The sequence below is a fragment of the Manacus vitellinus genome, unplaced genomic scaffold, assembly GCF_001715985.3.
Source record: "Manacus vitellinus isolate BGI_N305 unplaced genomic scaffold, ASM171598v3 scaffold_58_pilon, whole genome shotgun sequence".
In the NCBI taxonomy this organism is placed as follows: Eukaryota; Metazoa; Chordata; class Aves; order Passeriformes; family Pipridae; genus Manacus; species Manacus vitellinus.
The window spans coordinates 3,579,063-3,589,374 of record NW_021940671.1 but is presented as its reverse complement, the minus strand read 5'-3'; the positions used below and the strand labels follow the sequence as shown (position 1 = coordinate 3,589,374).

Here is a 10,312-nt window from a genome sequence, read left to right as displayed (position 1 = left end):
CCTTAGGCTCATTAAAGCCTCCAAAGGGAGGGATGTTACCAGGGATTGGTGTCGGGATCCGAGTTAACACTTGTCTGGGGTGCTACAAGTTTGCACGTCTGCAGGGTCTGTTGTGGTTTGAGTTGGGTTTATGTGTTGGAAAGGGAGGGGAGACTGAGGCAGGGAGTGGGCTGGCACTGCCTGTGGGTGTTTATTCCAGCAGGGAGCTGAGCCTGGCTCTGCTCACAGCACTGGCCACTCCTGGCTCCCTTTCGGGGGTGAAAGGAGAGTTTCCACCCCAGTGAAACCCCCTTCTCACTGGTTTTAAGGAGTTTGACATGACACACCACAGGTAGCTTTAAATGTACAACCTGGCAAATGTCCTGCAGCTCTCGGGTTCATAAATCACACTCCCAAGGGTGCTGGGAGGGAGAGCTGAGCTCTCAGAGCCGAGCCCAGCTGCCGTCTCCCCGTCGCTTCACGGGGGCTGAATCAGTCAGGTTCCATCTGAAATGTGGGCTCAGACCTCCTGGGACACCCCAGGAGCTGGGCAGGGGGGAGCCCTGACCCTCACTGGGTGTTTGGGGAAGTCTTTTGAGCATTCCCAGGTGTCTCCTGCTGCCCTGACCTGCTCCCTCTCCCTCCCACCTCTGCTCTGAGTTTGTGTAAGACTTCAGAGCTGAGGAACCATCAGACTCCACGATCTTAAAGTTATTATCCAACCTAAATGACGCCATAATTCTATGAAAATGCTTGTCCAGCTCTTCCCAAAGGAGCAGAAGGCTCAGGGGCTTAGAGACAGGTTGCCCTCACTCTTCTGGCCTGCCCCTCTGCTTTCTGCCTCTTTTCTGACCCCCCTGACTCTGAGGAGCTGTGGAGAAAAAGGAAAGGAAGGGCTTGAGAAAGAGGAAAAACTCATGAGCAGGCACATAATGTCATTCCCTGTTTTCCAGCCAGTCCCCAGTGGGATCCCACAATCACAGGTGGGAGAGTGAAAGGTCTGGGAGCAAGACACCCTCTGTCTGTAGGGGACACACTCACCCTCATCTGGGAGAAAGCCCTGGCTGGGTGTTGGGGTATCACCCAGAATCTCCTTTTGTCTCCTTGTCCCTCTTGCAAGGAATGCCGAGGTGTCCGTGGGTTTTGGGGATGGGGAATGCTGTGCACCCAGAAATCATGTTGTCCCCCGGGATCTTGCAGGCTGGAGCTGAATACACACAACAGATGCTGAGCCTTTTGGTGGAAATAACTGGAAATCAGCCTGGTGGGAGAAGAGTGAGGGGATAAACACTTTGGGGGTTCTCGGCCCTGCCCAGCGAGCTCGGCGTGGCCGTGCTGCCCTGCAGGCACCGCGGGAAGGTCGAGCTGGGCTGCAGGGTCTCCTCCAGCTGTTGAACATCTGCCTGTGTGAGCTGCTGGGGATGCCCAGCAGTGACAGGGACTCGTGCCAGGCAGTCCCTGAGGTGGCCTTGGCCCCGCTGAGACGGGCAGGACACGAACACCGACTCCAGCGGCGGTGAGGAGCCTGCGAACGCTGCTGCCCGTGACTAATCCCCAGCAAATAACAGGGCTGTCCCCTTGAAGGCAGCTGGCAGTGCCACGCTCCCGTGGCACTTGTGCTGCTCTCAGAGCCACGTTCGTCCTACAGTGTCAGCCAGGACGTTAGAAATGAGTGCTGTGTGACTCAGTGCCCTGCCCGGGCGTCAGGGGGACGGTCACTGCGCTTGTACGGGCACCAGTGGAGGGGCTGGGGATGCAGGGACCAGGAAAAGACAGACCCTGGCAGGGGGAAGGAAGCTGGTCCTGTGGTTCAGCACTGGCACCAAAATGCCTGAGAAGAAGAGGGAAGAGTTGGCCGGGGTCCTGCCGGTGAAAGCGGGCTCTGGATGGACGGGCTGGGAAGGAGGGAAAGGGACAGAACCTTCCCGGTAGAAGCAGATCTCTACTTCCCTCCAACCTCCCCAAAACTGGGATCTTCCCTCCCCAGGTGGCCTGAGGATCTGGAGCAGACACCCTGCTCTGCTGCCTTGAGCCCTGGGAGGTGGCACAGCCCATCACGGCCACGTTGGTCCAGCTCCAGTGGCCTCTGGCCGGGGTCACTTGCAGGAAGTCACCCAGCAATTAGTGCTTATGTCCCCGGGGTTAATTAGCCCTTGAGGATGTGAATGCCCACTGGCCTACTCGGTGGCATTTAACCCTTTGCACGTTGCTGCTGCTCTGCAGGGCCGAGTCACAGCAGGGGAAGGGCCACAGGGGTTAAACCCACTGGCTTGGGTTGTACATATTTAATTGTTTTATTCTTAACTCGCTTGTAAAAAGTGCAGTCTGGGGTCAGCAGCCCTCATCACATGAGGATTAAAATGCCTGAGTTAATGCCAGGACTGGTGTCACTGGCTGCTCCTCAGATCCCTGTTTTTGCCATCTGGGTGCCGAGGGAGCTCCTGGCAGAGGGGACTTGGTGCTCCATGTCTGAAGGTGCAAACGCTGCCCTGAGTATGGGGAGACAGGAGAGTGTTTTCCTTGTCGTGCCAGTGCCTCCAGCCTGCAGATCAAGTGCCCTCTGTTCTCTCCCCAAAACCCAGATTTACAAGTGAAAAGAAGGCGCCTGCATTTCAGTTTGCTGCAAAATGTCAGGGCGCAGCCCTGGAGAGGAACGTTCTCCAGAGCATCTGAGGAAAGGGAGGGGAAGGCAGAGAGGGTCTGGGAGCAGAAGTTTCTGAACGCAAGCCTGGGCATGTAAGAACAAGGGTCCCATCAGGAGTCAATGAGACGTGGCTCCCCGAGCCAGCTGAGGGCTGTAGACAGTCATGCCCAGCTGCACGAGGCTCCCCCGAGAGCCGGGAAAACTCGCTGCGTGTTCTCCTGGAGATGGTTCGCCATCAGCCGAAGCAGTTTGTGTGGGAACAGTTCAGAGCCGGATGGCAGGGCTGGGCACGGGGGAGTGCGAGCGTTGCCTCCTCATCCCCGTGCCAGGCTCGAAATACGCGGAGAGGAGGAGCTGAGGCGATGATCCCTGGAGCCAGGCTTAAAAGCAGTTGCCTTTGCAAGTTCCCAACTCGGGGGAAGGGGGCTGAGTGTCCTCTTCTCCTGCCTCGCTCTGCTCGTGGCTGCTGCTCCCGGAGCACCGAGACCGACTCGCTGTGACAGCACCTACGGAGCGGGTTTCCTCCTGGGCAGGGATGTACGTCCCCTGTCTGGTTCTCGACCATCAGGTTGTTGGATGCTCTGGAAAACACATGGAGACAGGATCCTCCGCCGGCAGAAATCGCCGCCGAGCCCCGAGCGGCTCTGCCCCTTCCCCGGACCTGCCGGGCGTTCTCTGGCAACCCCTGGGCGAAGCCCCTTGCCAGGGCTCCCCCGCTCCCCCCGCGCCTTCCCGGCCCCCGCCGAACAGATGGTGCCGATTTTCGCAGGGGAGGGGGGGAAGAAAAGGAGGAAACAAAGCCCGGAGCGATGGGAGGCTGCAGCCTGTCTCCCAAACGCAGCCCGGGGGGGTGACATCTGTGGGGACGGGCTGATGCATGTGGGTGCCTGTGGCGTGCCGAGCCCCGTGCTGAGCAGGCACTTACGCCTGCCCTGTCTCACTTTTCTTTCTCCTTTGTTGTTTGGTTTTTTTCCCCCTCCTTTCCAGATAAAGAAGCTCGTGGACGGTCTGCGGGGATGCCGGTGAAGCGAGCGAGCTGCCTCCCCCTCTCTGCCCAGCGCAGGACCACAGGCTGACTGGAAGCTGGCATGTTGTCCCCTCCAGCCCCTGCTTGGCCACGCGATGCCCAGCCCTGCCTGCCCTGCCTGCCCTGCCTGTCCTGTCCCTAGCCTTGCTTCCCACCCGTGACACCCCCTGCCCTTCCCCGGGTGTTTCAGGGCGCGGTGACACCGAGCATGCCGCAGAAAGCCCCGCAGCCGAAGCCCTGAGGAGTTTCCCAGTTAAGAGCAGTCCCCTAAGAGCCAGAGTTGCCCCTTCCCCGCCCCGGCGAGGACGAGCATCTCCGACGGCGGATCTCTCTGCGCTCAGCGGGTGTCGAGGTCCTGGTCTGCAGGCTCGAGGAGGGGCTGCCATGGAAGAGAATGTGTTCAGCGTGCAGCAGATACAGCCCAATGTCATCTCGGTGAGGCTCTTCAAGCGCAAGGTGGGCGGCCTCGGCTTCCTGGTGAAGGAGCGCGTCAGCAAACCGCCCGTCATCATCTCCGACCTGATCCGGGGAGGGGCTGCGGAGCAGAGCGGCCTCATCCAGGCTGGGGACATCATCCTGGCCGTCAATGGCAGGCCCCTGGTGGACATGAGCTATGAGACGGCGCTGGAGATCCTGAGAAGCATCGCCTCCGAGACCTACGTGGTCCTCATCCTGCGGGGCCCCGAGGGCTTCACCACTCACCTGGAGACCACCTTCGCGGGCGACGGGACGCCCAAAACCGTCCGTGTCACCAGACCCCTGTGCCCGGCTCCCAGGGCTGTTGACTTGTCCAACCCGAGCCCGCACGGCAAAGAGCAGCCGCAGCCCGAGCGCGCCATGGGCTCCCTGTGGACCAGAGAGATGGGGAGGGAGGTGGAGCCGATGGTCCACGTTAACGGCGTCGTTACCGGCGGCAAAGGGCAGGACGCCGGGAAGGGCAAGGAGGGGGCTTGTGGCCACCCGTGCCTCAACGGCGGCGTGGAGGACAACGAGCTGCTCAAAGAGATCGAGCCCGTCCTGGATCTCCTGAAGAGCAGCAGTAAGGGCAGCGATGGAGATGCGCCCTCCAAGGTAGAGACAAGGGATATAGAAGTCCAGGTGGACTGGTAGGTCCCTAAATACGTTTTTTACATTCGGTGGAACGCGCTGGGTTTTGGCTACGCGAGGTTGAGGTGCCGGGGAGCCCCTCTCCGGAGCTGGCTGCTGTCTGGCACAGCAGGGTGGAGGTGGAGAGGAAGGGCTGTAAGAAAAGGGGGGAGCGGTTGAAGAGGGGAAGATAAAAGTAATGAAAAATTGGGAGAAGGCTGTGGAAGAAAGGGAGAAAGGTTGAGCATGGGAAACGGGGCAGAGCAGGAACAACGTCTCCTGGAAAGCTGAGCTGTGATGTGCTGGAGCACGGGCTGGGCTGGGGTGTGTTTCTGTTCCGTGTTCTGAATCTCACTCGTCTGAATTCAAGCAAAGTCCTGTGTCTCAGTATCCCCACCTGCCAGACAAGATCCATGTGTTGCCTGTCCTTGCTGTCCTGCTGTAGAGCTCTCCGGGTGAAATCCGCCATTGATTAACGGCGGGAGAGCGAGCGGGAAGGTCAGACCGGCAGGGCACGATGCTCCCCGGGAGAAACGAGGTTCAAAACCTTCTGTGCTTTTGGGAGAGGGGAGGGGAGCCCCAGCCCAGCTCTGTCTGAAGCCAAGGAGACCTCTGCCTTGGTGCTCTTGTCTTCTGGGAAGCAGGGAATTGTTTCCATCGAGAGCTCAGGAACGGCCAGCCCTTGTTGAAACGCAAGAGTGGAGCTGCCTGTTCATCCCCTCCGCTCTTTCTGGAGCAGGATAATAATTATTTCAGACCTGTTTGCAGGGGTTACAGGGGTGGGGACGCAGACAACACTTGTCCCATGGCTTCTTGAGGACGGTGAAGTCCCATCTTGTGGGTGGAACAGCTTAATTTTTGACATATCCTCCTTGCAAGGGGCCATGTGTGTGGTGCTGCCCTCTGATCTCCCTCAGCGTTTCCCTGAGCTGTAGCTCATCGCTCCAGAGCCGGAGCAGCTCCCTGTGGCCCTTCCTGCTTTACAAAGCTGTTGTTAGAAGCTATTTTATTTTTTTTTTTGGTACCAGCTCTCTCTCTCTCTCTCTCCCCTCCTGGCCGTTTATTAGCAGTGCTGGGTTGCCTTTTGCTGTTGCCTTTCCCCAGGTCCCCAAACACATTTTAGTGGTGTCAAGTGCTGCAGCAGGTTGTGGCTGCCCTCGGTTATTGACTGGCTGGAACAGCCTGCAGGGTTTGCTGGAGCTGGAGGTCTCGGTTCAGCCACGCAGGGATTTGTAATTTCAACTTCTCTTGCTGCACACGCTTCCTTAGGAAAGGGGAAAAAAAAAACCACCAAAAAAAAGAAATTGCATTCCTTTTTCTTTATCAGAAACAAGAAGGGAAAGGCACAGCAGGGTCCCCTCGTGGGCTCCCAGCCAAGGCTGAGCTCCCGATCGCTCCCATCCCAAACCGACGCCCACTCCCTGTGTTTTCCACCTCCCTTTTTGTGTTTTCAGTTGTTTTGCTGCGGTTTCTGCTCTCTCCCAAATTGTGCCTGTTTGCCGTGGAGGACACGGTAACTCAGAGCCCGTTTGGGTGGTCACACTGAGTCAGAGGGGAAAAAATACCCGCTGAGCCCGGTGCCGGCGGGCAGCAGACGCTGGGGGAGAGCGGTGGGACATGCTCAAGGACGCCCTTCCTGCCATCCCCTCCCCACCACGTGAGCCCCCAGGTGTTGTACATTTGGGAATTGTTGGTTTTGGGGCTCTGCTGTGCAACAGGAGGTGATTTAACCTCCCTCTCTCTGAGCCCAGCACACTCTCTGAAGGCTGGGCTGCCCGGCTGGACGGTGCGTCCCTTAACCCAGTGCCAGCCCATCCTGGGGGAACCTGCTGGAAGCAACCAAAGATTTGAGACACTGAAAGGGTCGTGCTTGTCTACAAAATGTGCAGGGGTGCTTAAAAGCCCCCTCTGGTTTAGCACAGGCTGCTGTGGAGGGGTTGGGGGTCGCAGCCCAGCGAAGCCCCCCGAGGACACAATCCCGGTCCAAGGTACAGCCTCACCCTTCAAACCACATCCTCTGCTGTCTCTTCTACTCCAGCTGTGGGGGAGGGATGAAAAATGGTGTCTTTTCTTTGAGGAGTCTCTTCTGTACAGAGATTAAACAGAAATGCTTTGAATTCATGTAAATTGAAGGACCTCGAAGCAGCAAGTGGGTACTTCACCAAAACCTCACTCTTTCTTTTTCTTTCAACACCCTTAAAAAAAAAATAATCATGTAATCTATATAGTCTGGGACTGAAAACCCACTTTTCAGTCAAAACCTCCTGCTTGATGAGAAGCTGCAGCCTCGTTCTTGCAGCAGGACTCGGTGTGAGCGAGGGCTCGAGCAGAGATATGGGAAAGGAGATGCACTGCAGGGAAAACTTGTTGAGAGCTGCTCTGCAGGGCAAAGGGCCTTTCTCCTGTAATGTGCTGGAGATGATTCATCTCCTCTGCCTGGGCTCAGGCAGAGCCAGGGCATCGTGAAGGTCTGCTGCAGTCAAAGCTTTCTCAGTCCGTAGGAGAAGTGCAGAAGGGGCAGGGAGCGAGGGGGGGGTAACTGGGGAGGCTGCTGGACAGTGCCAAAGAAATGCCAAAAACACCCCAGCAAGCCTCACCAGATTGATGGAGCTCTCGTGCTGCAGGCTGTGACTCCTCCAGGCTGGGGGAGAAGCGAAGCTGGCGTTAGTCAGAGCAGGAACAGAGCTCTGCCTGGAGACCAGGAGGGGGCAAAACCTCGTTTAAGGTTGAGCTTGGCACCCACTTGACCATCAATCCAGCTGGAGATGCTGGTCGTGGGATGACTCCAGTTCTGTCTCGTCCCTGCCCTGTGCTGGCCCTCCCAGCCTGCAGCACTTTGTCAGAGCTGCTCAGGGAGCCGTGACAGCCCTTCTGAAGGCAGGAGGGAACAACTCTGAGGTTGTTCACAAGGAGCCAAAAACTTCTCGCTCAAGGTGGGCTTTGCCAAAAGTGATTCAAACAACACCTGGTGCTTCGGGCTTCCAGCCCGTGTTTCTAGTGCTACTTCCAAGGAAAACTGGGAACAGTTACGTCCAACACCTGAAGGGAGGTGGAGAGGCACCTTTTAAATGCAGTCACAGGAAAAGGGGGGGAATGGATTCAAACTGACAGAGGGCAGGGGAAAAATTCTCCCCTGTGAGGGTGGGGAGGCCCTGGCACAGGTTGCCCAGAGAAGCTGTGGCTGCCCCTGGATCCCTGGAAGTGTCCAAGGCCAGGTTGGACGGGGCTTGGAGCAACCTGGGCTGGTGGGAGGTGTCCCTGCCCATGGCAGGGGGTGGGATGGGATGAGCTTTAAGGTCCATTCCAACGCAGGGCATTCTGTGATTGATGGATTCTGAGTTTGCTTGGGGGGAACCATCAGATCATCTCCATCCCCTGCACTGCCCAGGGGAGTTATCCCTGGAATGACCTGGCTTTTCCTCCCTGCTGATTTCCCTGCCTGTCTGTGGGATGGGCTGTGACCAGGGCTGCGTGTCTGCTCCTTGGCTCCAGCCATCTGCACTGAAGTCAGTCACAAAACAGAGCATGGAAGTGGGGAGCAAGGTATGATGAGAGCTGGCATTTCTGCCATGAGGCTCACCGTGGGCTAGAGAGCAAAAATAGAGTTTGATTCACTCACTGCCAGCTAACCTAGGTCTGTTTTTCCCTCTGAGCTCTAGGGAGATTGTCATGTCCCATCTTCCCTCCTTCTTTCCCCCCTCGCCACCGAGTTGCCAATATTTATTTTCCTCCTCAGGTCTATTCCATAACACGAGCAGCATGATGGAAACATGGCAGTTTGGGTCCAAAAAAGCAGCAATCAGCAGCCCCGAGAGGGAGAAGTGTGCTGAGAGCAGGAATTCAGTTTATGGAGGGTTTCAAGGTTTCAGGCTCCATCCTGCATTGGAACAAACCCCATAATTTCGCAGTTCTCGAAGAGAAAAATTCTCTTCCTCCCACCTCCTTCGCCGCCGCCAAAACCTCTTTGTGTTGCTCAAAACATTGCATTTGCATTTCTGATGTCTTTGTGCTTGGACACGAAACTTTCAAACCCATGAAACGAAAAAGGTTCCCCTGAAACCCTCCTGTTTGTGGCACTCTGCAAATGGATGCAGGGAGTTTTGGAAGGGAACAACCCTCCCCTTCTGCCTCGGCCGATCCTCCTTCCTTGTCGCTCTGACTCCATCAGGCTGATCCACGGAGGCATTTAGTGCCTGCAAACAGCCTATTCCACCCAAATAACCCCCCCTGGAGCTGCCTTGGGCCGGTCATCAAACCACCCTTCATCCCTTCACCCTCTGTGCTGCTTCTTGCACCCCACGGGAGGGGCCAGCCGTTCCCTGTGCGTGGTCCCAGCAGACAAACCCACAGCCCGTGGGGGATCCTGCAGCTCTCCCAGCAGACCTGAGCTGTGTTTGGCCTCCAGAGAAGCCGCTGAGGTTGGAATCCTCCTCCAGGTGTCCTTTGAGCACGGCTGGGAAGGGACAAGAGTGGCAGTTGCAGCTCGACGCTGGTTGAATTTTGAACAATGCTGGTGGGGCTTTGGGATGGCTTGGATCTGTTCCCAGGTCTTTATCTGTCAGAGCCTGCTCCGTGACATTTAACAGCCTCATATTTCATGGGTGTCTCTGAAGCCCCAGCTCATTAGTCCCTGATCCCGGCACTGGGCACAGCCCAGCCACGCTCGGACCTTCTGGGGCTGCAGAACCTTCTTCAGGCCGTGCCACGAGCTCACTGGGAGGCTCTTGCCCTCCTCTGGTGCTGTTCCATATCCCCTCTCTCATTTAGGAAGTGGTTCCTTGCTTTGACCACTCTGCAGTTGCCCGCTCTGGGCACATGGTCCCTGCTGCCTCTCCGGGGAGTGCATCCCACCTTTTGGAGTTATTCCTCCCGCTTCCGAATTCCCACCTCCTTCCTGAGCTCTGCTCCATCCTCTCTGCGCCCTAAAAATCCCTTCTCCTGCCCTACAAATCCCTTCTCCTGCCCTACAGATCCCTTCTCCTGCCCTACAAATCCCTTCTCCTGCCTCTCCCTCTGCTCTTGCACAGGCCTTGCTTTCGCCCTCCAGGCGAGGAGTCTGCAGCCAGCACGTTTTCCATGAGCTGCCCCAGGAGAGGAAGCGAGGAATTATCAGCTCCTGAGGATGCCATGCCCTCTGGAGTGTGGTTTTCCAGGGGGCAAAAGGAAGGTAAAAGGCAAAGCCATTTAGCCTGGAAGGAGGAGCACTGCAAGTGCAGCCCTGCAGCACCCCCGGGGATGGATCAGGAGAGGGGAAGAAGGGAAGAAGAAGGGATTTCTCTCAAAGGTTCAGAGCAGTCCCAAGTTCGAGTGTGGGGTTTTCAGCCCCCAAGGAGAAGGGCTTGGAAGGAAGGAAAGGGTCCATCCACTGTGGGCACAGCACTGGGTGACTCTACCAGTGCCACAGCACAAGAGCTGTTGTTGGACCCGTGGGCACCATCCTCCTCCTCAGCTCACCCAGAGTGGTCCCTGGGGATGGCAGCAGCCCGTGCTATCTCTTATCTCTTATCTCTGCCTGGGAAATCAGAGAGATCCTTCTGCCAAGGAAATTCAAAGGAGAGAAGTGACAAACTTTCCTT

General features: G+C 57.1%; 1 protein-coding gene across 1 annotated transcript in view; it reads left to right on the top strand.

Annotated features, from left to right (window-relative positions):
• Positions 1 to 3,884: 3,884 nt before the first annotated feature.
• Positions 3,885 to 10,312, top strand: part of NOS1 (nitric oxide synthase 1) — a 41,771-nt gene continuing 35,343 nt past the window's right edge. The window contains 1 exon segment of the mRNA XM_029963297.1: positions 3,885 to 4,756. Coding sequence (XP_029819157.1) covers positions 4,035 to 4,756 — 722 coding nt within the window. The 5' untranslated portion in view covers positions 3,885 to 4,034.